Source organism: Siniperca chuatsi, linkage group LG15, assembly GCF_020085105.1.
Source record: "Siniperca chuatsi isolate FFG_IHB_CAS linkage group LG15, ASM2008510v1, whole genome shotgun sequence".
Lineage (NCBI taxonomy): Eukaryota > Metazoa > Chordata > Actinopteri > Centrarchiformes > Sinipercidae > Siniperca > Siniperca chuatsi.
The window spans coordinates 4,474,783-4,502,051 of record NC_058056.1 but is presented as its reverse complement, the minus strand read 5'-3'; the positions used below and the strand labels follow the sequence as shown (position 1 = coordinate 4,502,051).

The 27,269-nt window shown below is 39.2% G+C and overlaps 1 protein-coding gene across 21 annotated transcripts in view; it reads left to right on the top strand.

Annotated features, from left to right (window-relative positions):
* nrxn3a (neurexin 3a) overlaps positions 1-27,269 on the top strand; it is a 296,866-nt gene that overhangs the window by 235,463 nt on the left and 34,134 nt on the right. For all 21 annotated transcript variants that reach the window (XR_006374521.1, XR_006374519.1, XR_006374520.1 and 18 more), the window contains 4 exons: positions 16,779-16,960; positions 19,125-19,296; positions 25,018-25,107; positions 26,860-27,167. Coding sequence is in view for 18 of the 21 variants with exons in the window: in XM_044166363.1 (XP_044022298.1) it covers positions 16,779-16,960; positions 19,125-19,296; positions 25,018-25,107; positions 26,860-27,167 (752 nt within the window). In the remaining 3 variants the exon portion in view is untranslated. The remainder of the gene's footprint in view (positions 1-16,778; positions 16,961-19,124; positions 19,297-25,017; positions 25,108-26,859; positions 27,168-27,269) is intronic.

Genomic DNA, 27,269 nt, shown 5'->3' with positions numbered 1-27,269 from the left:
TCATCAAAATCTATTACCGGATTTTTGAGATATCTCACAAACAAAGTATGTGACCTCTTTGGTCTAGGTTAATATGAATATGAATTGGAGAAATTATCTGACTTTGTCTGGACATAATAATCTCAACCAGAAAACTGGGAACCAAAACATCTGTGCTGGTTTTGCACTGAAGTCCTGTATTAAACTGTGAATGCTTTGCAAGATACAGGCCAACTGCCTCATCCTTGTTGATCTTCTGGCAGGATCTGGAAAGCAGGAGCAGTGGAGGACAAGACAGCACTGCTCTCTCGTAGTCTTTTGAGTAGCCCTCTTTAAGTAAATAAACGCAAGTCTCAATTAGAAGCTGGGTCTGGTTTTTACAGAAGTTCTGGATGTATAAAATTTCTTAAAGCCCATTGGGTTGCCCGCTTGAGCTAGTTCTAAGTTGCTTAGATTGCGCATACAAATATAAATATTTAAACTTTTGTCAAATCATATGTAGATCGGTTAGATTCTCCATAATTCAATCATTCAGTTCATTTTATGGAAACAATGTGCACCAAATTATAATTCATTCAGATTTACCGGCATGGTAAACAAGAGCGACAAAAGTGGTCATAAAGTCTGAATAAGTGTCCATTCCTCGATTATTTATATTCCTTTGTCCGTAAGGGTCCACTGATCAAAAGAATCAAAATGTTTTTTCATAAAAATTCATCCAAATTGAAATAACTACAGTAACCTTCTGCTTTCATCCTTTCTAAAGTAGACTACCGGTATTTTGATATGTCGCTCTCTCTCTCTCTCTCTCTGCATGAGACTGGCCTAGATGCGCTGTGTCTCGCCGCTAGATCAAATGAATGATTCGTAATTGAAATGTTATTCCATAGCCTGATTTTTATACCACACATGCGACCAAAAATCTGTCAAGTGTAAATAAACATTTTCATTGGTCGCACTAGTGCACCTGAAATTTAGCAGTGGATGATCTCCCCTCATTGTACCCCTTCTGTGCGATCTACTGACAATCGCACATGCTCTGCAGAGAGAGTCTCCTATTCAATGTAGGTTTACTTATGCCATTGTTTTGTTAAAACTTGTAACTGCACCTGTTGGTGCCGATGTCATTCAGTACCATGTTGGTTTTGATCGTTTGCTCCTCCATATGCGGCTCATCTGCTGTTGTAAAAACCGAATCGCTGGTGAAAAAATGGTTGTAAAATGATAGATAAATCTACCATGTATCTTATATATATTATCCCCCCCCAAAAAGGTAACGCTTAAAATGTATAAGTGGTTGCACCTAAATTATGTACTGGTGTACCTAAATGAAAAAGTTAGGTGCACCAGTGCCATCAATGTAAAAGTTAGTCTGGAGCCCTGTGTGTTGCGTCCCCTTCATAAAATAAAATCAATTAAGCAAGCAATTTTTAGCACACTCTAGATTATAGTATATTGATGAGCTAGAACATTTACCACCAGAGTATTTTATAGCTTGAGTGCGCCGGAACCAAAATAAACCGAGCACCAACAAGCACAATGAAGATTGAACCACTAATAATTTTCAGCCACATACTGCACATATACTGTACTTGGTATGTTGTACCTGGTTCCAGCCACTCCTTGTTCCATGCTCCTCCTACCAGATGTGGATTCGCATTGCAGGAGTACTGTGTTCATGGATGTCCTGAACATGGTTCACCGTGCTCTGCCACTTGGCCACCATCACATCTGGATCTCCATATGGAGTGGAAGCTGTAGACCTATACAGGTGATTAATAATGGCTGGCCTCCACAGTTTCAGGTCCTCACACTCCCTCTCCTTTGCAGCAGCATCCAACGTTTTTCCTAGAACAATTTCAGAACAGAAACAAAGTGTTAAAAAAGTAAATGTAATAATAACAGCCAACCTGAACAAAACTACCAACAGCCCTGCCATAATATCTACCTTTAAGAAGCTTACAATGTTCCGTTTTTGTTGACATTCGGTCTGAGATGTGTTAATTCAATTATATGTTAATTGTTGAGGTCATAGTGTGGAGTTGTACCGGACTGCATCATACTGAGAGGTGTTTTTAATATTTTGCATCTCCTACATTATGTAAGCGGAGTGGACTTACCTGTTTACTATAGAACATCTACAGCCTACATCTATCTAATGTATCTAATGCTAGATATACGAGTAAATTTGCACTACCTGAAGAACGATGGAAGGGTCTGAGGTTGAACTGTGAGCCACAGTAAACCACAGTGGTTGAGGAGCCAGTAGAGAGAAGGCCTCTTGCCCTGGGTCGACAAGCACTGCATCACTGGCTGTAGATGCATCTGTCCCTTCGTGACTGGCAGTATCTCCCAAAACCTATAACACATCAATATTACACCACATTAAAAAAAAAATACAAACATATTAGCTGTGCAAACAAAGTCAACAAGCTATATAACTAGACTTCAGGGTTTAACAAAAATGACCTATTATGCCTTATCAAATGGTAGGTTTTACAAAATAGGATGCTAATGCTAGCTAACATTAGCCAGGCATTAACGCTATACCTTATTAGCTGGTGGGTTTTACAAGATAGCTACGCTGCCTTACAACAACTTATGTATCACACTTTGCTTCTAAACATTGAAATCATTATGCGGACTAATTTGGAAGTCAGCATTTAGACTTATGGTGCACAGTTCACGTTTTGGTCGAGCTGAATCAACCTTGCTTGTGCCGAGGTCCGTAAGCATCACTGAAGTGCCAATAATGACGTTAAAGCACACCCTCTTATGTAATATTGCGATTATACAACAGTAACCAATAAAATATAAGATATAATCAAAATGTATTCATATTGTGGGGCTATTTGCTCTCAGAATAAAACATTTTTTTTGCTAGTGTTATCTCCAATTCCCTGGAAACACATGGTGTCACGTCAGTAGACTCCTATGTAATGAACTTAGTTTACTACTCCAGCAAGTAGGCCGATCCTTAGTAACGGCCTTGCAACAGAGATGATTTCTAGTCCCTGCTGAGTCACACAAAGGGAGGCACGCACCTGTATTAACTAATTAATTAGCCCACAGGTCATAGTCTATATAGGCCCACTGTGGTGTGTGATTTTTTTCATGAATAAAAACGTTTTAAAAACTCCCCCCCCCCATATATATATATATATATATATATATATATTTTATATGCATTTGTTGGATAATTTAATGGTTTATAAGGTATCCTAACAATCCTTACGCCATTCCACAGTAACCCGTTTATGAAAGGAGGCGCATCACGTCTCCCACCAGGGTAATTGCTGTTACCACAAGAAGACGCTTTTCACGTGAACTTTAATTTCCCTAGGAGAGGCTTAACTCGCTGGATGAGAAACAGACTATTTTGTGATTGCTGAACACTTTTGGATCCTGATTGTTTACTCCCCATAACGATCCTGTATCTGCAAAAGGAAGAGACACGGACTGACTGTTCCCTTCACAGAGAGCAAGATTGACAGTTATTAAGCTTTGTCACGGCATTTGAGATTCCTCGTGCCTTACTCTGTGTGCTTTCCTTTCTCTTTTATCTCCACTAACCCACACACCTTTACACGTACATTTAGATGCTTACACACATCTCAAATGGCCCAGATAACGTGGTAGGTTAGCCAGCTAAGCTGCACCTTATCTCTTTGTTTGAGATTTGCGGGTCTGACCGCCATTTGGCTTTGTGCGTGAAGACCACAGTCGTGGCTGCCACCTACCTTGTAACCCCCTTTCACTGCCCCACAAACACACACACATACATCTTCTATGTATCTATCTTGTTGTATGCTTATTGTGTTTAGATTAGACGATAGTGGTTGTTGGTTGAAGTTATTGTTAATCAGTGCTAAGGTTAAATAAACACCACTGTATCTTTTAAAGAGCAGTTGCCTGTGGTTATTGTATGTACATGTTGTGATAATAGCTGGATGCGACATCCAGTGCTTGGTCTTACCCTTCACTGTCCCCCCCTTTTGATGTAAGATAGTACCTTAAATATCAACATTTTTAGGTGGCCAGCCACCTTTTGAGAATGTTTTTCACGTTTGGTTATTGGTCCCTGATCCCAGGGTGGTGCCCCCCGTAATTATTAATCTATATTAATAATTTTGATCATATTAATTTTATTAATATTCATAAATATCTTTGATATTTCTGCTAATAGCTAAACCTGCCCTATCTGAATCCCAACACATCCTTCCGGTAACACTTATTCAGCCTTTTTGATGTTGCTCTTTGACTAACCCACCTGTTGAATCTCGTTTTATAGTGAAAGATTGTGGTGTAAGTTTCCTCAGACCCTCCTTTCCTCTCCTCCCAAACTGTGGCTGGATGTCGAACCACTGTTTACTAGGCCCCTGGGTGTTTTTAGGTCCTCTTTAGTGATTGCTGCATAATTTTCAGTTTTTTCATGGCTTGCCCTCCTGAGAAACTTAATTAGTTCACTAAAGGCATTATTTGACATAGTGTTGAGATCTTTTGTAATAGCTGCAAAATCCACAGCTTGCTTAGTGTTTTTCAGATAGTACTGGAAACTTTTAAAAGCCCAAGAAGTTGACCGGGATGTACTGACTTCATTCCTAGACTTCTCTAAATGATTGAACTTTTCATTTGACAATGCAACATATCTCTCGCTTTTTGGTTTTGTGTTCTTCATCCTCTTCCAACCATTCATCAAAACTATAGCAGCCATATAAATCAAAATTAACAACAAAACGATTCATTTTGTAGCAGTTTTGTAGCCTAACAGGTTTTTTGCTCCAGCTCTTGCAGTTACAATGTTGCCAACTGTTTGTTGTATAACCATCTAGCAACATGAGGAGTAAGTGATTTGGAACTCCACCATTAGAAGAAATTCCCTTTTTTTCTCCTTTTAGTAACACAAACTTACACTTTAAGCATATGTTTCTCTTTAGACACTTAATATTCACAAACCACAGTAAAATGGCCTTTACATGGAAATAACTTGTTAGCTAACACACAACAAAACTAGCAAAATAGAACTGAGAAGCTAGTTTACCAAGGCATGTGAAGTGCAACTAATTAAGATGAAACCGACACTTCTGGCAGTCTTGTGGCTTCTGCAGGGAAACTGTTTCACTGTCATCTGATAGCTGCTCGACTTCAATAACCGTTTTGACATAGTTCCTACTGTTTCTCAACTTTTGTGAAGCTCAATGTTGTTACACGGAGAAACTACTTCTAGCTCAACATGGCGGCTCCGAGGAACTCTCTCTGTACCACGGACTCCCCCCCCCTGCTCGCAAACCGCACCGCAAAACTTCCTGTTCATTTTAGTAAGTGGTGGGAATGGGTGAAACAAAAGTTTTGACTAAGTTATCACAACTGTAATATCTAATAACTGAAATAAAAGCATTTAGCATTAATTTAAAATTTAAGTGGGCGGCAATTCTATGCATCGCACATTGTCTGGGGCACACGGTCCTTACCACTCTGTGTCCTGTGTGTGTTCTGTGTTTAACTGAAAATCCAACATGTAGCTGCTGGTTAAAGATTTAATACTGAAAATACAGAGAAATACTTTTCTTACTAGCCAATAGTTGTTTGTGTGGATAGAGTGAAATGAAAGATATCAAAAGCACCGATTTCAGACCGACAGAGAATGCTTTTTGCTACATGCTCAGTCAGTTGCTTGCTGTTTGACTTGTGTTTCATTTAGGTAAAAATTGTTAGCATCAGCTTTTAGCCGAGCTTGTTCCCGATATGTGGGTATGCAGCATGAATATATAGTTATATGTTTAGCATACCCTTATATGCCTTTTGTTGTGAGATGCGCTGCTGCCCCCGGTACTGGGGGCGCCCAGGTTTAACAGCTTAATAATGCTCTGCATTAGGAGACACTTGTCAGAAATGTATTTCCTCTGTGGTAGCAAAACATGTTACACAAGCCGTCAGAAACTCCTGTAGGTTAAACTGGACTAACTTGGACCAACACTTTTAGGGCTGACTAAAAACATGAAAAAACGTACTCATAATACATATATCGTATTGGCCTGAAATATAAGATAAAATCTTTGCTGGAAATTATGTTTTAAAAAGTAGGGATCATATTGTATTTCAGGGCTAGGCATTTACTTTTTCACAGCTTCAGATATTCTCTTTTTATGGAGATAAACTTTCCCAACACTAAACAATAAAGCTGTTGGAAAAGTCTCATATTCAGGTTTGTCTCATAGTTGGGCCAATACCATACATTTAAACAAAACAATCAATCAGTTGAAAACACAAATAACAATAAATTTAGCGTTAATTTAGAGAAGTCACTTGAAAAGCCATCACTACATGCCTGATCACTTTTTAGACTGTATCAACCAGAATTTAAGATGACCCCAGTTCTAATCCATTTTGAGTTCTGGGGTTAAGAAGTTCCACATAATGAGTCCCGGAACAGAGAAAGTCTGTCCAAGGGAGGTGTTCCAATTTCCTATGGATGCACCCTGATTCACAGGATAGTTCAGATTTTGTTTGTCTTGATACAATACTCACTTGACATATGTATGTTTATAGAGTTATTGGTCACATCTAACTGTAACATCCCTGTCAGCTTTTTTTTCTGGCACATTAATTTCACTTCGTAGTTGAGTTGTGCCTTTGGGAACAGTATATGTAAGAAATAATCCAAGCTCAAAGTTTAACCAGAAACAGCCATTATATCGCTCTCCTTAAAGCCACCAGACTCCATTGACAAATACAGTAATTTTACCTTGCAGATCATCGTAACATTGTAACACTTCATTCAAACTCGACAGAAACAAAATAAAACTCACCAAAACCATCTTGGTTAGTCTTTCCACTGTTCCAACAATCAACAACTCTCGTTTGGTCAAAATAAACCCTTAATTCACCGACTTTAAATAACAGGTGTAGCCTACTAATATTGGCACACCTTATTTTTCATTAGCTACTTAATCCAAATACTGCAAGTCTTGGTTGTCAGGCTGGTTACTCCTCTCTGTTTCCACGCAGGGAAGTTGATGAGTTCCTTACTGATTTTAAACATAGGGTTATGCCAGATAGGGATGAGATTAGAAGGAGATAAATTTGAGGTTAGTATGTCATTTGCTTTCCACCAGGCACTGGCAGTGGTATTTATAGTGTTAAATTTGAAGCAGCTGTAAGTCTTGACTGATTTTTCTGTGAATGCAATATGCTGAATGGCGAAATTCTTTACAGATGGTCTGTTCAATATCAAGCCAAGCAGAATTGGAGTTATTTGACCAGTGTTGGATATACTGAAGCTGGTGGGAGAGAAAGTAATGGTAAAAATTTGGTGCATCGAGGCCACCATATTGTTTGGGTTTTTGGAGTGTAGCTATTTTGATCCTGGGCTTTTTGCCTTTCCAGTAAAATGTATTTACTATTGAATTTAGGGAGTTCCCCTCCCCAGCCCAGGGGTGAATAGATTTTTCATTTTTGATGGTGGAAATGCAGCCAATTAAAGAGAGTGGGGGTTTATTCCATTTATCCAAGTCTTATTTGATGCTATGTAGTAATGGGGTAAAATTTTGTTTGAATATATCATTTGAGTTTGTTGGGATAAGGATTCTGAGGTATTTAATGGATTAAGTTGTGTGGTTATAGGGTAGATCCCATAGACTGTATAAAACATGGACGTAGTGTCCGTGACGTCCCCCATAGGTTTCTGAAGAGCCGTTTTAAAGCTCAAAGTGATAACCAAAAATGGGCAAAGAGGTTGAGCGTCGGTGGAGCTGAGGTGCCTGGTTAGAAGTTAATTAGCTAGCTAAGGCTAAGAATCTAGGCTTAGATGCTAGGCTATATGCTACTCTACGTTGCTAGCCGGCTAACCCTGTGGTATGCAATTGGCAGTCTATGGTTGGTACCCCGTCGTCCTCCCAGCTTACTCTTGATGTAAGTTAACCTGAAACTATACAACAAAACTTGAAATAATGATTTATCTGTTATTGAGATTATGCTATTGTTAGTACTTTTTGTGTAATGTTTACATGTCTAACAAACAATTTGAAGCAAATCAATTAACCTGAATTTTAATTTTCACACAACTTTAGTTGCAAGGCATTTATTTGGATGTCACTTAATTATAATGTTACTTTTAATAATTTAACGTTAATAAGCTACCGTTGCTACCTACATGTAATTGCATAGCCATTATTATTGGCGCTTTTGTTTTTGCCTATTTAGGAATTATACCAAATGAGAAATTCGAAAATCTGCAGTTCGATTCTCAGTGCGGATGCATCGGTGCATAACAGATTACAGATAGATTTTAATTCCCCACACTGCTATTTAGATTTGGATTTTTGTACTGCTACCGACCGCGCTGTGCGAGATATGACTGTTGAGAAAGAAAGGCACTTTTATATTTGTTACAAGATGTATATTATTTCAGTCCTTGTTGAGGTCATGGCCACTTGTGATGCCTCCACCACGCCTGCTACACACAGCATAAACTGTAAGTACCAGTCTTGGCTACTTGACTTTAGACAGCTTATGAGGTGTATAGTGAGTGAAAGCAGTAGTGTTCATGTGGATGTGTGTGGATAGTGTAGGATAAGGTATTCTGGAGTAAAAGTAAAACAAAATGCTAAGCAAAGCAATAGGGTGCAAGCACTGACAGGTAAGAGAGCAAGTCATGCTGGAAAAGCACACACACAAGTAGACTAAGCAGAGCGCCCTCACACGTCCTAATACTACTCATTTAATCTTACCTAACCTCAGGAACCTTGCCCTACATCCCAGCTACCTGTCTTCACTGCTGGCAGCCCTAACCGACATCGGCACACACCCCAAGCACTGAGTGCTCTGCTAGGCTTGGCCATCTGCACGAAGTGCCTCCTCCCAGAACAGTGTACCCACCTCAACTTGCTCCCTTTCAACACTTCGTAGTCTGTCCCTCCAGGCACAGCTGCAGCCACTTATTCTAATCAGTGTCCACAGCAGCTCCCCTCCCTCACCACAGTACCTACAGTACCTAGCCAAGTCTAGCATTAATTTTACGTTAAATTTACATTGCCCTTTTAGCGAGTTTAACATAAGTTTTGCATAACGTTAGCTAACTAACGAAGTGGACCTTCATTTTCTAACCTAACGCAGATGCCATTTGTTCAAAAGCATTATTACCCTAAATTCTGACAGTCCTCTATTACGTTTTGGCTTCATTGCATGCCGGTAACTGTGGCTAACATACTCTCCCATTAAGTTAGCATCGTTAGTATAGCTGGGTGTCTTGCTTGAAGGCTAACCCAAGGCTAATTCATTAGCTGGCTAATTAGCTAACATGTGATGTATGGTGAGTACTGACACCAATACCTGCCAATTATTGCTAAGACATAAATAAAATACTAGAATTTCACTCACCGAAAAAACTGGAGCACAGACTTTTTGGACGGTCTGTTGGTACAATTAACTGCACAGCAAGCCACATTATTCTTCAGATATTTTCATGAAAAAGTCTCCAAAAGGCACGAACACGGCCAAGAGGTCAAGTTCGGTGACTCGCTGAGCAGCTACGTGTCACTCAAAGTGGCCAAGCCCTTAATTATGCAGAACTTTAAGGCCTTAATATAATTTAAACAGGTGAGTAATAAAAATTTCTCCACAGTTGTCATGAAGACCAAACCATAGAGACCAAAACTGTTTTTTGTACCAAGCTGTAAACATGTTTATTTTTGCTATAAAGTTGGGCATTTTAACATGGGGGTCTATGAGGATTGACTCCCTTTTGGAGCCAGCCTCAAGTGGCCATTCAGTGAACTGCAGTTTGTGGCACTTCTGGATTGGTTTCATTTTTCAGCCCCAGAGGTTGCCACTTGGTAGATCCCCAACCTCAGCATCCCAGTCAAAATGGCTTAAAGTCAGAGAGTAAATGGAGTAGCCAGAAACCTTGCTGAAGCTGTTAATCAGATTGTGGTCTGACGGGAGGGAGGTTGAGGGATTTGTTAGGTATAACAAGATGTCATCAGCGTATAGACTGATTTTATGATGGTGTGAGTTGGTTTTAATGCCTGAAATGCTGTCACTCTCTCTTATGGCTGAGGCAGGTGGTTCTATGAAAAGTGCAACAAGTAATGCTGATAATGGGCATCCTTGTCTAGTACCTCTGTTTAGGTTGAATGATCTAGATATTTGTCTATTGAGGATTACAGATGCTGAGGGTGTGTTATATAGAATCTTAATCCAGTTGATGAAGTAAGGGCCAAAGCCAAAATGGTTTAAAGGAGGTGAAGAGAAAGGGGCAACCTACCCTGTCAACTGCCTTTTCAGCATCTAAATTGTAAGTAATGGCAGTATGCTTAATATTTGTTTCTGTTTTGGTTTTATATAGATAAATTATGTTGAATAATCTTTGCATATGCATATATTCTGAGGAGTGTCTCCCTTTGATGAAACCAGTCTGATCTGTGTGCACAAGTGATAAAATTACAGATTCCATTCTTAATAAAGTTTTGCTTATACTCTTTACATCAGTGTTTACTAAAGATATAGGGCAGTAGTTGGAGTAGTGTGTAGGGTCTTTGTTTGGTTTAGGGATAAGTGTAATCGAGGCAGTATTCATACGATGGGGGATTTTAAAACTATGGAGGATTTCGGAGATCATTTTGAAAAATATTATTGAAAGTAGTTCTACTGGATATCCATCTAAACCTGGGGACTCATTGTTGGGCACGAGTAGTAGTGCTTTCCTCAGTTCATCTAGGGTGAGTGGTTTATCCAGACTGCCTGTTTATGGAATATGCTATTATTCTACCTCTTAGAACTGCTTTTGCTGTTTCCCAGAGAGTGTTTGTGGTTATATCGGGGGTGTTGTTGGTTTCTAGAAAGGATGCCCATTCTGGTTCAAAACATTTGATCAATAACATTTGCTCGTGGGACTGCATGTCCGACTTGCATTGCCTCCGTGGGCCGCACGTTGCAACTTGCGTCGCAACTTGCCTTGAGTTTTTGTCGAACAAAGTTTCTGTTAAGGGGCGGCGTATTTCGATGTAAACAGGAAACATGAAACAGGAAGTGGTTGTAACTTTACTGTTCACGGTTCCATCAGAGTCCCACCCTGAACACATCTATGACAATAACAAAATATTGTCATAGCGTTGTTAGTGTGTGTTCTCTAGCGCCACATAGTAGACACAGAAAGTAATATTTAAACAGGAAGTTGCTATAACTTCAGTTTACACTGTCCAATCTGCCTCTAATTTCACATGTTTGATAAGAGTCCCACCCTGATCACATCTACAGGCCAACAATGACGTAAAGTCATAATGCCATCTATTGGCAACAGGAAGTAAACCTTCCATGGCAAAGGTGATCCAATTTGCACGAAATTTATGTGGTGTGGTCAACGCGTGTGTGGAGGTGCGAGGGCCCAATCATCGCTCATTGAAATGCAAGGAATTATTATTCCTCCAAATGAATCGCATTTTTGAGGGGCTAAAGGTGCTAGAAAACTCACGAAGCTTTGCCCAAAGTGGTGAAAATGTATATTTGATATGGGTCTAGCAAATGGGTGTGGCAAAATGGATCACTAGTGCCCCCTACAGAGCAGCCCCTGTGACACGTTTCACCTAAATGTACGAAATTTGGGGGACACATATATCATGTCCTGACGTAAAAAAAAAAAAAAAAAAAAAAAAAAGCCTCTTGAATTTAGTGATCATTTTTTGCAATTTATGGGCTCGGTACTTTAACAAACTCCTCCTAGAGAATTAATCAGATCGACTTCACATTTTTGCAGAGCAATCTAAAGATCTTCACGATGAAAAGTTGCTCAAAGCTTGACTTTTCATCGAAAAGTGTGGCTGTTATGGGGCAGCGAATTTCAATGTTTCGCCATGAAAAAGGAAGTTGTGCATGGTCACATCTGCCCCAAACTTCACATGTTTGATAAAAGTCCCACCCTTAAGACATCTACATATCATAGCGCCACCTATTGGCAACAGGAAATTACATGTTTTATACTTTGAAATACTCCTCCTAGCAGGATGAACAGATCCAGCTCACATTTTGGCATAAAAGCCTTAAAACATTGATGATGCTATATTGTGAAGCTTGTGATTTTTAGTTGAACGGCTTGTCCGTGGCGTGGCATCGGATTTCCACATTTCAGAACTCCGATGCCTGAGCAGCAACTGCTGCAAGGACCCTATTGGCATGTCAGGAAACATATCTTGAGAAAGAAAAAATTATTTAAAAAACAGATATTTTTATTGACTCCAAAAAACAGATTGAAAATTAGATATAGGCCTACATGTGTTTTGGGAGAAGTAGCCTGCCCCATAATGTAGGTTAATAAGTAAATGTAATATGATTAATTCTCAGAGTTAGACAAGGAGCAGGCTTAGGCATCTCAACAGCATTTATTTAGCAGAAAACCCATACAGTAGTATATATCAGTCAGTGTACCACAGGACATGTCTATCAAGTACATTTACATACGGCAGCAACAGACACACATACAGCAGCACTTGTGGTCTGCCTCTGTTACCAGATTTGTCACACATTTGCAAACATATTACTGGTGATTTTCAAGTCGCATGTCATATCTACTGTGGCGAATATGACTGTATAAGTGAACACTACATCACAGCCACCTACGAAAAAAGAAATTTAATCTGCTGTTAGGTGCACACAATGTGTTGCACGTGTACAGGAACCAGTTAGTTTGAAAACCAATTGGGACATAACACTGGCAAGAGCAGAGGGGGCTTTCATGTAACAACAAAGCCAGCTAAACTAGCATTGCAGTATGAAGTTCCACAAAAAGCAACGTGAAAAAAACAGTTTTCCACATCCAACCTACTACCCTCACTATTACAACATTAGTCCCAGTCTGTGGGAGTACAATAGATGCTAGCCACATTAGCCCTGCAACATGCTAACCCCACGTTCAACAGGCTAATCTGCAACAAAAAAATAGTAAAGCAACATAAAAATGGCAAAACTTACAGCTTCCAAGTTTGAAGTCGGTATCGATCCATCCTTGAGCTTCAGTTTTGGAGCGAATCCTACTTTGTACTGGCCCTCATTAAGAAAGTAGTCCGAAGTAAAATGGTTAACATAGCGCACACATTTAAGAGTTTTCCAGTTGATGTGGGGACATTTCCATCAAAATAAAGTTAATCTACTTTATTAATCTAGTCTTCACTTCCGCGGATGGTGGGAGAAGATGAAGACATTTGTGTTAGTTTTTGCAGCCAACAACAGAGAAACTGGCATGCTTTGCTTGTAATATTACCTTCCACATCTTTGTGTTACTGGAGTCGGCATTAGCGAGGAAAATAGTGTTACTGGATCTAACTCCAGTATGTGCGTAGCTTTCTACCTGCATGTTATTGCAGCAACAGTAAAGCACATTAGGTTTAATCTACTAAATTGTTTATCACCATATTGACGGTATTGCAAAATCCATATTGTTGCAGAATGTGACGAAATGGTATACTACCTTCCCCTAGCACAAATCAAGGAATCAACACTTTTTACAAAAAATTTCTACATATGATGAAAACCATGATGCAAACCAGTGTCTATATACAGTGTCCAGCATCTCAGGAGTTAGGTGAGCTGTTTCAGCTTGTTGAATGAGAGAGTGGACAGCATAAGATACATGAACTGCATTGCCACTAGGTCAGCAGTGATTAGAACAGCTTCAGTTGTGGCAGCTTCAGCTCTTAGGCATGCTATCATGGCTCTATCTGTGGGGGAGAATCATTTTGAATAATATTCAATTGGGCATTGCCTGCCACCATGTGGTTGTTTGAGAACAGCTGACATGAATCCATCCTCCTTTATCAGTCAAAGATTTTGTGTAGTCAGGTAAACCTAGACATGGAAGGGAGAACAGAATTTTAGGTCAGTACAAGGGCGTAATTTACGGGGGGGGGTACATGTCCCCTGCACTTTTTCAGAAGGCAGTATTGGACTCCTCCACTTTTTACAGTCCGAAAACTAATGTTATATTAAAAAAAACTGGAGAAACTGCACGCACTAGAACCACGCAGAAACAGCGCCCACTCAAGCTCCCAGTCCCACTTCCAACTCCTTTCTCTCCTGTCACTCTCAGCCAGCCAGCAGCTCAGCAGAAACGTTAGCAACACACGCAGTGTTGCCAACTTAACAACTTTTCAGTGACTTTATTTCTAAAAAGTGACTAATGACAAATCTGCTGAGTTATTCTGACCATCAGGAGGAAAGTGAGAAATATACACAAATCTATTATATTGTAGGCTAATTTTTTCCCATGCATGCTGCTCAGAGTAATCTCACTCAGTGGCTCTTCTGGCAGCAGTCAGGGGTGATAGTGAGTTACTATGGTTATGGGGACGCTCTGAAACTTCGCGACAACACAGGAAGAGAACAGGCAGACAACACAGAAGGAGAACAAGGTGGGGTTGTAGAGAACATAGTTGCAGCAGACCTTGTAGTGATGAAGAGATCATTTTGTTCTCCGGCCATTAGCGAACAGACTCATGAACAACTTCAATTTGGTTCTGTATTTTTTAATAGGCTACCCCAATGCCCATGAAATATCTGCTGCTGGGTCAGTAAATGCCTCTTTGGCATCAGGAGTCCAAAAGTCAGTTAGTCATTCATGAACAAATGTTGGTTTTCTCTGGGTTGTGTGTACGTTACAGGGGCAGTTATGAGCAATGGTTGTAGCATCTCAGTTGAGTGATATCTCGTGAGTCATGTCTTTGGGTGCGAGGGTGCTGTTGGCGTCCACCTTGTCCTCTGCCACGACCACCTCCGTGGTTACACCCACAGGAGGCCAGATTCATTCCTCCTGTTAAAACATTAACTGTGCTTGTTGCACTTTGTTACCCTTTTTTTATGGAGGTCAGTCTGATTTCTTTCAGCATGAACAATGTCCACCCAAACAGTCTTTAAGTCTGCTACCTCCCATCCAATGCAGGCTTTTGTTGCTGTTGCTCTGAGTTCCGGGGGAGTCCTGCAATGAGGGCATTCTTGAGTAGTCATTGGAATCGTCTTGTTCGGGACCTAAATGAGAGTTAAACAAAATTCACTCACCCTCCTTCACACACACACGCTAGCACAAACTCATCATACTTCGTTTTTTTTCTTCTCTCTTTGCTTCCATTCACTCATAGACGTATGGCTTATACCTCTAATGGGTCTGCCACACAGGACTTTCAACTTCTAAGCAACCTCCCAGAGGAATCACGCTCCCATTATATTTCTTTTTGTCTAGACAATTCACTGTCTGAGTATCTATCTTAAGCAGTTTCACATGTTTTTCACAAAAACACATTGCTTCTTAAACTTCTTTAAGTCAAAACATGAATTCACAGAAACGTATATACTTACAAATAGATGGAGCAATCACTGTTCGCTGCCCATGTCCGACCTTAGATGGGATCCAGTCCCCTGTTTGTCAGCAAAGAACTCTCCCTGAGAGTCTCCACACCCCTGCTGGCAGTTGACCCTCGGTCCAGATTCAGGCGCCATCCTGTTCATGAGGCCAGATGTCAGAGAAAAATTCTGTCAACTTTAGGTTCTTAAAATAAAGCTGAAATCGATATAACTGTGAATACAAGTTTTTATTCTTGTACACGGAGAGAGACTTCGACATGAATATCTCATAGCAAAATGTGCAGTCTTTGAGTAGTCTCTCTCTAACAGGAATTTCTGTGAATTTCTGAGTTACAAACAACTTCCATGAACACTCCCATACCCCATGCATCAGATCGATTCTTCTCATAACAAAGTCTCCTTTCTCATGCCTGGTTTTGACTGCTTGCTGCATACACTGAGTCAAGGCTGAAGTGTTGACATAATAATGTCTGATCTCTGTCTTCTCTCAGCTGGACCAACACATTTTTTCCATCTGACAAGCACTCACAGTAAAATTCTACTCTTTAAAGCAATAAGCTGTTAGTACTTTTGGTTAACTGTTACAATATTAACCTTTAGCTGCTAAGTCACAATTTATTCCTCTACAGATCCTACTAAAATATGAATTTTACATTTCCTGCTTCGAACACTTCTTGTTCATAAGTGTACCAAATTTCAGATTGATATGTAAAAGTACTAAAGGTTTTACAGGGCTATAATTTGTTAGCAGTGTACCTAGGCGTGCTTTTGTGTGCCAGACTTATGCGAAATCTCTGCAAAATGGCTAAAATGTGCTTTTCAATATTCAAGAAATATCAAGAAATATTGTTTTTTTAATAGATAATCTCTTGGAGCTAATGACATATATAACATATTTACAAGTACTAACAACCACAAAATGAGGGAATTTCAGTTTGTTATAGAAAATGAAGGGGAAGATAAATATATGTCCGAAAACCTATTCGGAACCTCTCCAAACAACAATATGATGCAGTATTTTCAGTGCAGTGTTAACTGGTTCTGATGGACTCCAAAATCTAAAGCAAGTGTCAGTCTGGGCACTGCTTAAGAGCCTAGGGCCTTGGGTGTAAATTGAAGTAGTCAAAAAAGAGAAAAAGGTCTTTCAATAGATCAGAATTATCTATTTGGTTTTATTTACCAAAAGCACAAAGCAGATGCTCATATATAGTAAAAAGTCATTCCTATCTTGCTATTCCCTACGTCCAACAGCAACCTAGACTCTCTAACAATCAAGAAAAATTCAAAATTCACATGCCAAAGTGTCCTTGAGCAAGACACTGAACCCCAAATTGTATCTTACTTACCTGTTACAGCACATTACCAATATATCCAGTGTATTCATGGGCACATATATTTAGAGTTAGGATGGGGTTGAGTTTATTATTTATATTTCCTCCTCCTGCTCTGTTCAGCTGGGACGACATACATCTTTGGTAAAGGAGGAGGCCTCATTACATTCAAGTGGCCAGCCAATGAGAGGCCGAGCACCAGGACAGACAGGCTGACCGTCGGCTTCAGCACCTCCCTGAAAGATGGCATCCTGGTCAGGATTGACAGCGCACCTGGTCTGGGGGACTATCTCATGCTGCACATAGTAAGTTCTCACACACGTTCTGCATATTTGTCTCAGCTTTCCTTTGTTTTACTACTGTACCTTTACTGTTTGGTGTGCCTGATGTGTGCTATGGGTGTCAGTTGACACGATGCTATGTGCTGAGCAGTGAGGAGTTTCACAAACAGCCATTCTTATTTTGGTCTTCCTTATGCTTACCTGTTTCTAGTTCAGCATACTTAATAACACGTTTTCCTACAGCATCTCAACTACCTGCTGCTGTACATCACTATTCCGTTATTCGATAATGCCTCTCTCCTCGCTTGACCCGGAAATTGTTCCGGTGCACCATCATGAAGGACATTCAAAATCCCTTATTTATGTTAGGAAGAGGAACGAGGAGATGAAGAAATGAGCAAGGATACACAAGATCAGACTTTGTGGAAGTCTTTCATCAAACTGACAAACCCCTACGTTGGACTGTTTTCACACCACAACACCATAGTTTTATACCGGGACAAATAACAGAACCAACTCAGGTGTACTACTGTCAAGTTTTAGATTTTATTTGTTTTCTGATTCACCATTTAGTTAAAAATAGTGGATCTGTATTTACTGTAGGTCTGATTTGGAACCATAAACAACTTCCTTAATAAATTTAGAAAGATTTTTCTCCTCATGATCTGTGATTTATCCTTTTATGGATAATATTATAGTAGATAATATAGGCAGAGGTGAAGAGTCTGTTGCCTTTCAGCAATAAACACCATTGTCTGCTGTCATTGCCATTCAGTCACATCTGAGGCTGAAAATCCCAGTGCATCAGGTAGAAACTATAGAAACATGAGATATATTTACATGATTTCCACTTTCTCTAAAACATTTTGACTAATAAATGATTTCTACAAATTAACCTGGATTATTAAATAGTCAAACAAAAAAAAACACTTTGCCTTATTAGTATTCAGTATTTGATTGCATATATGTGCACATACAAATTCTAAAGCATCAAAAGTCTGTGGAGCTGTGAAAACCACTTTCATTTTGGTAAAACTGAATAGTCATTGGTAACATTATCAATGTACCTCATAGAGATATAGTCAGCATATCAGTTTGTCACTAAATGAGACAATATCTTCTTTTTGCTGTATTGAAAAGCTTAAGCATTCACAAAAACTGAACTTTGACACATTTAAGAACATATTGCACATATAGCCTCAAATGGTGACATATTTTACACCATTTTTATGTCCAGGGTTTGGAAGCATCTAGACTCATCATTTTGCAGTTGCTAGAGTTAATTGATTTAGCATATTTTGAAAAAATATAGTGATGGATGTCATCAAAGCCCACAGGTTACAGTGAAGCAAAGTTTGTTCAAATATATTGCAAGTCTTGTTACAAAAATATTGAATTCTCAAGGACATACTGGTCTTTTTTTATTGAATTGTATCAAACATTTAGACATCATTCAGCAGCCACTTACACGGTGCATAACTGTGCACACAAACATCATCACACATTATATAAAATATAGAAAGAAACTTGAGAAGAAAGTTATTACTACATACAAATAAATTAATGAATTATCTCTTTATTTTTACAGATGCATTTTCATGAATACCCTTTACAGTTACACTACAGTCCAGTTCAGCAGCAGAGCAGCCGTCCCACACTCATATTTTAATGCCTTTACTGGCATCTAACATGATAATGATCTGTGATGTAAAAACATCAGATTTCAACACAGTCACAATGCATCCTAATCATAGTTCAATAACACACTGTGGGTTTTTCAACCAAGGCAAGTGAAAAGTGAGGTGTGTTTGAACAAATGTACATTTGAGTGAACTTCTCTAACTCTATAAAGTCGTCCAGCCTAAACAACCATGATGCCTGCCTTGAACACACTGACTGTGCCCTTGCATTGTGTCGATATCTTATTACAAGGAGCGGGACAAGGCACCGCTACCTAGCAAAACAACATCTTTCCATGGAGGAAAACCTTATAGACAGCATCTCCATCTCTATTCACTTGTCTACTGTATATGACATTGCAGCTCATGTGTATCCACATACACAAAAAATATGTTAAGTGAACACTGCAGTAGTATTATTAAGTATTATGTACAAATATTATTCCACAAGAAAAAAAGCAAACATTGTTTCAGTGTTTATAATGAATAATTGTGTTTTCTCATTTCAGCAACAAGGCAAAATTGGAGTGACTTTCAACATTGGCACAGTGGATATCAGTGTGCAGGAGAGCAGTATCCCAGTGAATGATGGGAAGTATCATGTTGTGCGCTTCACCAGGAATGGTGGTAATGCTACGCTGCAGGTGGATAACTGGTCGATCAATGAACACTTCCCAACAGGTACAACACTCATCTTTACTGTACAAACATGTTGGCATTCATAATTGTTTGCAAATCTGACAGTATCAGTTAACAATGAAAACCTACTGCTACAAAATATGATAAGCCAATGGGATCATGTCATTACAAGACAGTTGAGAAAGTCACTGGGTAGCATCTGCTTCCAACAGAAGAGCAACATTATTAGGGCCTGAGCACGAAAGTGCCAGGAACCTATTGTTTTTGTAGAGTTCATTATTATTATTATTATTATTATTATTAGGGCCAGAGCAGTGACCACTGTGGTCCTTGTGCCACCTACTGGTAACAGGAAGTAATCATTGCGTGACAATCATCATTTGATTTAGATTAAATCTTCACGGTGTGGTCTACACTTCATATAGTGGAACTTAATGTATAATTACTGGGTGTTCTCTAGCAGAATGTAGCGTACTCGAAGTGACATTCAACTCCTCCGTGCAGCATCCAAAACACATGAAAATTCAGAGCCGCGTCCAACGGCCGACTGTGACACGCCCCGACATGCCATCAGGTGCGAGGGCCCGTTCATCTCTGCTTGGAATTTGAGAGGCACATATGTATCATCCCAAGACTTACAAAAAACCCTCTTGGACCTATACCCTGAACCCAACAGGAAGTCAGCCATTTTGAAGTTACTGTGCACTTTTAGGTGATTTTTCGCCATTTACAGGCTTCGTACTTTAACAAACTCCTCCTAGAGATTTAATCATATCGACTTCAATTTTTCGCAGTGCAATCTTAAGAACTTGAAAATGAAAAATGTTGAATGGCGTATTTGTGGCGTGGCAGCAAATTTTGATGTTTCACCATGAAAGAGGAAGTTCTTATATCTTGACTATACATGGTCAAATCTGCCTCAAACTTATAAGTTTGATAATAGTCCCGCCCTGAAGACATCTTCATGTCAAAATTCAGACATAGTAATAGCGCCACCTACTGACAGCAAGAAGTTACAGGCCCTATACTCCAGCAGACTATACACCTACCAGGCTAACTAGATCCACGTCATATTTGTTCAGACCTTGATAATATTTCACCATAAAGAAATTTCCATCAAACACTGTTGTCATGGTGACGCATTATTTGCTGTGAAACACAAAGTTATTGTAACGAGTGTACATTGTCCAATCTGCCCCAAATTTCACATGTTTGATAAGACTCCTGGCCTGAGCATATCTTCATGCCAATTAGGAGTTGTAGTCATTGCGCCACCAACTGGCAACAGGAAGTAAGCCTTCGATGACAGTCATTATTTGATTTACATGAAATTTTCAGGGTGTGGTCCACACATAATATACTAGAACTTAAACCGTGTAATTAGTTGGTGTTCTTGAGCACCACATAGCGAACACAGGAAGTGACATTTACCTCGTCCACGCAGCATCCAAAACATGTGAAAATTCAGAGCCGCGTCGACCAAACCTCCGGCAATCACGACACAACTGCGGCACGCCCTGACATTTGGTCAGGTGCGAGGGCCCGTTCATCGCTGCCTGCAGTTTTAATTAGGGATTTAAGCCCCGAAGGGACTGAAACTCTATTGTGTTTGTGCTGTCTTATTACTATTATTTGTGGCGAGAGCTAGAAAGCCGTGAGCTAGAAATGGAATGAGCTAGAAACACTAAACTTGGCCAAATAACTGGAAAATAAGTGTATGCGCTTCCACAGAAATATGAACCCAATCGGCCACATGGTGGCACTGTAATTAAGGCTCAAAAATGCAATTTTGAATAGACACGCCCCTCATACCATAAGTCCGAATAACTTGAAATTTCTCTCACAAGTCCAGCTTAATATGCTCTACATCTCTTGGGACACTAAAGTCCACCTAACTAGATTCTCCTCCTATAGTTCCAATTGCTACCACATTTTCGGTGGACCATAACTGGACCAAAGTTATCAATTCAATTTAATTCAGTTCAATTTTATTTATATAGCGCCAATTCAGAACAGAAATGCACTTTTCCTATAGAGCAGGTCTAGACCATACTCTTTATAATATTATTTACAGAGACCCAACAAATCCCACCATGAGCAAGCATTTGGCGACAGTTGCAAGAAAAAAACCTTGGACAGAACCAGACTCAGTGGTGGGTGGCCGTGTTAGGTTTTGACTATAAATCAAAAGTTATATAAAGCTTGTTGATATCTTATTTAGTTTGAACTTCAAAAGGAGCGTGGCTCAAGCACATAAATAGACCAAAGTCAACAATCGTTGGGCATTACAAAACTTGAAGATGTCCACATAAGTACCTGAAACATACCCTGAAAGTTTCATTCAAATCAACCCCTAGGGGGCACTACAAATGCAAAAAACTGGGCGTGGCATAACACAAATCAGACTATAAATCAGGCTTTGTTTGTCCAATCATCACAAAACTTACAGGATATGTCTACAAAAGACCCTGCATGCCCTGAAAGTCTGTGTTGGCTTGAACCACGTAATTCTTGCAGCTATATGTATTATTTGTCTTATGCTGTGGCTAGGGGCAAATATTAACCAAAATCTAAAGTGGCATATTGATTGGTGCAAGTGGGCGTGGCCTATCACATATTTGCTCATAACTCAAGATGCCTTTGAGCAATCCTGATAAAACTTACCATAGACATTAGATGCTATTTCCTGAACATTCTGTACACACCAGGAGGGATGAATGGCAGAACTCTGAGTGTGCAATTATTGAAACGCTGCAGGCTTTGTGATAATGGAACAAGTGTGTGATTGACCAATCACTTTTTTCAAACTGAATTAAGCAAGCTGAAGTTACTTTGCTCGTTGCTGCCTATGGCTTTAATTTTGGCTGATCGAGCTGCTTCCTTCTGTTGAGCGAAAACAGGTTTGAACCCGCCTATTGGCGCTTGCAGCTAATTTTAGGAACCCTATTGAGTTTGTGCCGGTTTATAATTATTATTTGTCTTATACCACAGCTCAAATTGCCGTGAGGTGGAATAAGCTAGAAACACAAAACGTGGCCCAATAACTGGAAATGATGTGCAAAAGCTTCCACAGAAATTTGAGACCAATTGGCCACATTGTTGCACTGTAATAAAGGCCCAAAAAGGGCAATTTTGGAAAGGCCAAACCCCTCACATCTTGACTCTGTTTGAATTCAAATTTCTCACACAAGTCAAGCTCAATATGCTCTATGAAAAAGCCTCTGGGACCATTAAAGTCCGCCATAATTATTTTTTGCTAATTTGCATAATGTGAAAAACAATAAAATTAACTTTTTGAATTTTGACTCTATCGACACCAAGATTTTTATACAGCATTGCAGGACTGAGATTCACATTTCTTTTATAAATGAGCAAGATCCGTCAAAACATATGGCTGCCATCAACTAAAATATCTTTACAAAGGGAGGGGCTTAGCAGAAAATTGGCCATAACTCATTAATGATTTATCCAGTCATCATCAATTTCACCAAATTTGGTGTTTCATATTGATTTGTGCAAGTGGGCGTGGTCTATGACATATTTGCCCAGAACTCAAGATGCCTTTGCGCAATCCTGATTAAACTTACCGTAGACATCCTGTGCTATTTCCTGAACATACATACCAAGTTTCGTTCAAACCCGATGAAGGGAGGGCGAATGGCGGAACTTTGAGTGCGCAGTTGTTGAAATGCCGCAGGCTTTCTGATGATGGAACAAGTGTGTGATTGGTCTCACTCCTTTCAAACTGAATTAAGTAAGCTGAAGTGACTTTGCTAATTGCTGCCTGCAACTTTAGTGTTTGGCCAATCGAGTTGCTTCCTTCCGTTGAGCAATAAATGAACTATATTCATTAGTTGTGTTGTAATTGTGTTTGTGTAGTCTTGTAGTTATAGTCGTGTGTGTGTGTAGTTTGTAGCCTAGTTAATAAACTTTTCATTTATAAAAGAACTTGATCAGGCTATGTGGTTTGTGTGTATGACATTTCCCAGTCCCTGTACATGAGACAAGAACTCTGTAGCAACTTCAGATTGAGACTAAATCGATTATTAGTTAATTAATTTATTTATTTATTATAAATGACTATCAAGATTTTCTCTTTGTAAAAGAGAGGTGCCCCTGAGGTGAATTTAACATAAGTTAGATTCTGTTTTTAAAACAGTGTTTTTATTCTAATAGATTGAAATGAGTGTAAATCTGCTCCTTCCTCTTACCTAAATTAAGACCCAATTAAGTTATTGGGTCTTCCCTCTGTACGTCTTTTGGCCTGTTACAGCTGTTGGGAATCACAATTGTTAAAATCAATTAATTATGGCTATCAGACTTATCAAAGATAATAAAAAAAAATACCTTCAGTGAATAAAGTCCTCGAAGCACCACCCTTAAATAACAGAAAAGGATAGCTAATTAATTGATTCAGTCTCATAAAATACACTAAACTATTAATTTAGAACTCTGATTAAGAATTAAATTAATAACTATAACCAAAATTACCATTAATAGCTAGTGTCAAGGCCAAGGTGGAAAGAATTGTGGTCCTTGCTGTGCAGTATTCCGATGCATATCGGAGGAAGCCGGTTGCTCCGTTCTCTGTTCTTCTTACAGTTAGCTTGGTGCTAACATTCTTAGTTGCTTCTTAAAGTCAGCTGGCAGACTTTGTGTATTAGCTGTTGGTGCTAAGCTTTGTTCAGAAATCTTACGCAGGCCCTCGCAGCGCTGCTTTAGATTAGAGAGAGAGTTCAGTTCTGCTGTGTGCAGCTGTCTGCTGCTTTAGAAGAATTCCTGGAGAAGAAAGAAAGAACAGTGGCTGCTGATCCTTCTATTGACCTGGTGACATCACAGATCACAGTTCAGACTGACCAATGGTAGCTGGAAGCTGGGTCCATGGGGGGAGTACACAGGTGTGAAGTCGGGAGGATTGTGGGAAACTGAGTTATATGGCTTTCCTTTGTTTACAGAACGAAAGAGCATGTGGTCTCATAATAAAAAGTTCAGGTAAAGTCCCACAAATTAACACATGTATCTGTGGAGTGCCAGTGGCCACTAACAGAGAGTGTGCATGTGATGTCACAGCATGCTTAGTCACCCAGGGGTAAAATACAAACAAAAGCATTTGCTATTGTACATTCACATAGATAACTTTTGTTATGAATTGGCGCTATATAAATGAAATTGAATTGAATTGAAAGATAATTTTCAAAGAGCTGTGTAAATCCTAAATCCTTCAAAAAGGAAGATCCATCTTCATAAATTTAACTTGACAATGAAATAAATACATAACTACATTTGGCACAGAAAATGCCCTCGTACATAATCCTAAACAGACATTCATAACTGTATCATTTGTTATGGCACTCCGTGGTGAGCGAGGTGATATCACATGAAACATGACATCAGTGCACACACTGTATACAAAGTGAAGAGGAAAAATGGGGAGAATACACAGATGAGCTGCTGACAACATGCCAGAACCCCTCAAAGTAAAGAAATAAACAGACAAACAAAAAACCTTTTCACCCAGTTATTTTATTATTGATTTTTTTAATCCATTTTTTGTTTGTTTGTTTTTGTATAAAAACCAAAGATAATGAGCCTTAGTTGTGCTGTAACTAAAACAAGTTTAATAAAAGTGTAATATTCAGCTAAAATCATTTAAACATATTGTAAATGTTAGGGGAAAGTGTGAGTGAAAGAGATATTTGCTCCAGGTGATATGATGCTGATGATCAATAAATGTTTTTATAAATGTCTTCTTAAACTTTAAAGGGAACAGCGACATTGAACGCTATCAAATGGCCAATAAGAAAATTCCTTTCAAATACGCCAGACCAGTAGAAGAGTGGCTACAAGAGAAAGGTAATTTCAAACAAACATGTTTCTATGCTTATGTGTGTTCACTATACTGATATAATATGAAAAACCTCATCTTCTATAATGAAAAGATTAAATGTATGCTCATTGTCTCTTTTTAAGTCTTAAATGAATTGTGTGAGTTTCCTAAAACTGTGTTGAGTTTTTTTTTCTGTGATACTTTAACCTTGACGATACCACTTTAATGCAAATCATAATATATTAATTCAAGCTTTCTTTTGAACTTCTCTGACCAAAGTTCTAACAAATTACCATTAAACCTATTGTCACTAGCATGAACATGAATGTAAAACCCATGCAACTTTATATGGAACTTTATGTGGGCTAAAAATGATAAATACATAACTATGTGGAACTCAATAATTGTAAATAAATAACCAATAAATTGTAAAATCATTAAATATATAATAAAAAAATATATAGTAATGAATTGAGAAGAAATTTCATATTATTATGAAATGTTATCATACATTTTCATGTAGCCGCTGGCATGGCTGTAGACTCTGAGGGTCCTATTTTAATTGTGCAAGTGCAACGACCAGCGCAAAGTGGTAGGTCTTGAGTACACAGACTGTGTGGGAGTCTTAAAGCTCATCTGCCATTTTGGTTCATGTATGTCCTGCAGCGCAAAGCCCAAAAAGGCTGGATGTGATGATTAACAAATATGTTCTCAGCTTGTCACATCACGGATCTTATAGCTCTGAAATAGCTGAGCCAATCACAACAATGACTCAACAGATGGAGAGATGCTTCCACGAAATCACATTATTGTCTGGATGGAGCATGCAACCAGAGGCAGTAATTTCAGTCATAATTCTACTGTATCTTACACTGTAAATGGTCACATCATATCATCACTAATGTGACACAACAGGGGTTGCACCAAAATGCATGAAATCTTTTCCTTAAAAAAAAGTTGGAAAGAAGGCAAAGATTCAAAGGATTGATGAGCCTCAATAATCTGATATATAAACTGCCAGAATACTGAGTCCTAACTGACCAGTCTGATGTGTGCAGAGGTGTCTGTCGTTATTTTGTAGCAGCCTGGTGTCATTTGCTGGTGATTTAATCAAGGTCACCAGTGGATGGCACTGCAGCACTTCTTGGAGGCTGAAGATTTATCAACATATCTGTCCTGCTGCCTTCAGATGGCTGCAGGGATTAAAGCATTTGTGGACAACAGATGTAAGTATCACCCATATTTGTTTATAGATCAATGCAAACTGCTTTAACCACATTAAATGTTATTTTCTATGCAGATTTAAATGAATTTAGGTAGAGAGTGTTTAATGCAAATTATTTATTTCCATTTTAAGCATTATTCCATTATTTGCTGCAAGCATTTAGTTTGCTCTTGTTGATGAAATCACCAAATTGGCAAACGGAGTGAAAGTTGCACGAGAAACACTTCTATTCTCTGTTCAATGACTAAAACCCAATTTCCACCAAAATACCAACAACTTGCTGCCTCATTTGAATGAACCTCCCACCTGTTTGCGCCTCTCCTCTGACCTGTGCACTGTTCTGGGCACCAAAATACCACACGGACGGGCAAAATTAATTGCAAGGTCAGGAAAATACCAGTTGTAACTGTTGAAATTCTGCTTGTGCTGGTCGTTGCACCACCACAAAAATAAGGGCCTTTGTCTTGTTGTAAATGAATAGTGCAGCTAAAAAGTTATATTAAAACGTGGCTTTCTCTGTTGAAAATATCGTACATCTGGATGTTTCCTCTAGGACGGCAGCTAACAATTTTCAACACTCAAGCAACAGTCGCAATTGGTGGCAGTGATCATGGCCGGCCCTTTCAGGGTCAACTGTCTGGCCTTTATTACAATGGCCTCAAGGTGTTGAACATGGCTGCTGAGGGCAACCCTAACATCAAGATTAATGGCAGTGTGAGGTTGGTAGGTGATGTGCCCAGTGTGGCAGGCTCAGCCAGGACCACAGCCATGCCTCCAGAGATGTCCACTACCTTCATTGAGACTACTACCATGATGTCCACCACCACAACACGGAAACACAGATCCTCCTCAACTGTACAGGTATGGATAGACTTCCATAATAACTATACATATAGGGAATTACACATATGAGAATACATTCTCATAATTTTCATGAAAGAAATTGCATCAATAATTAGTGCA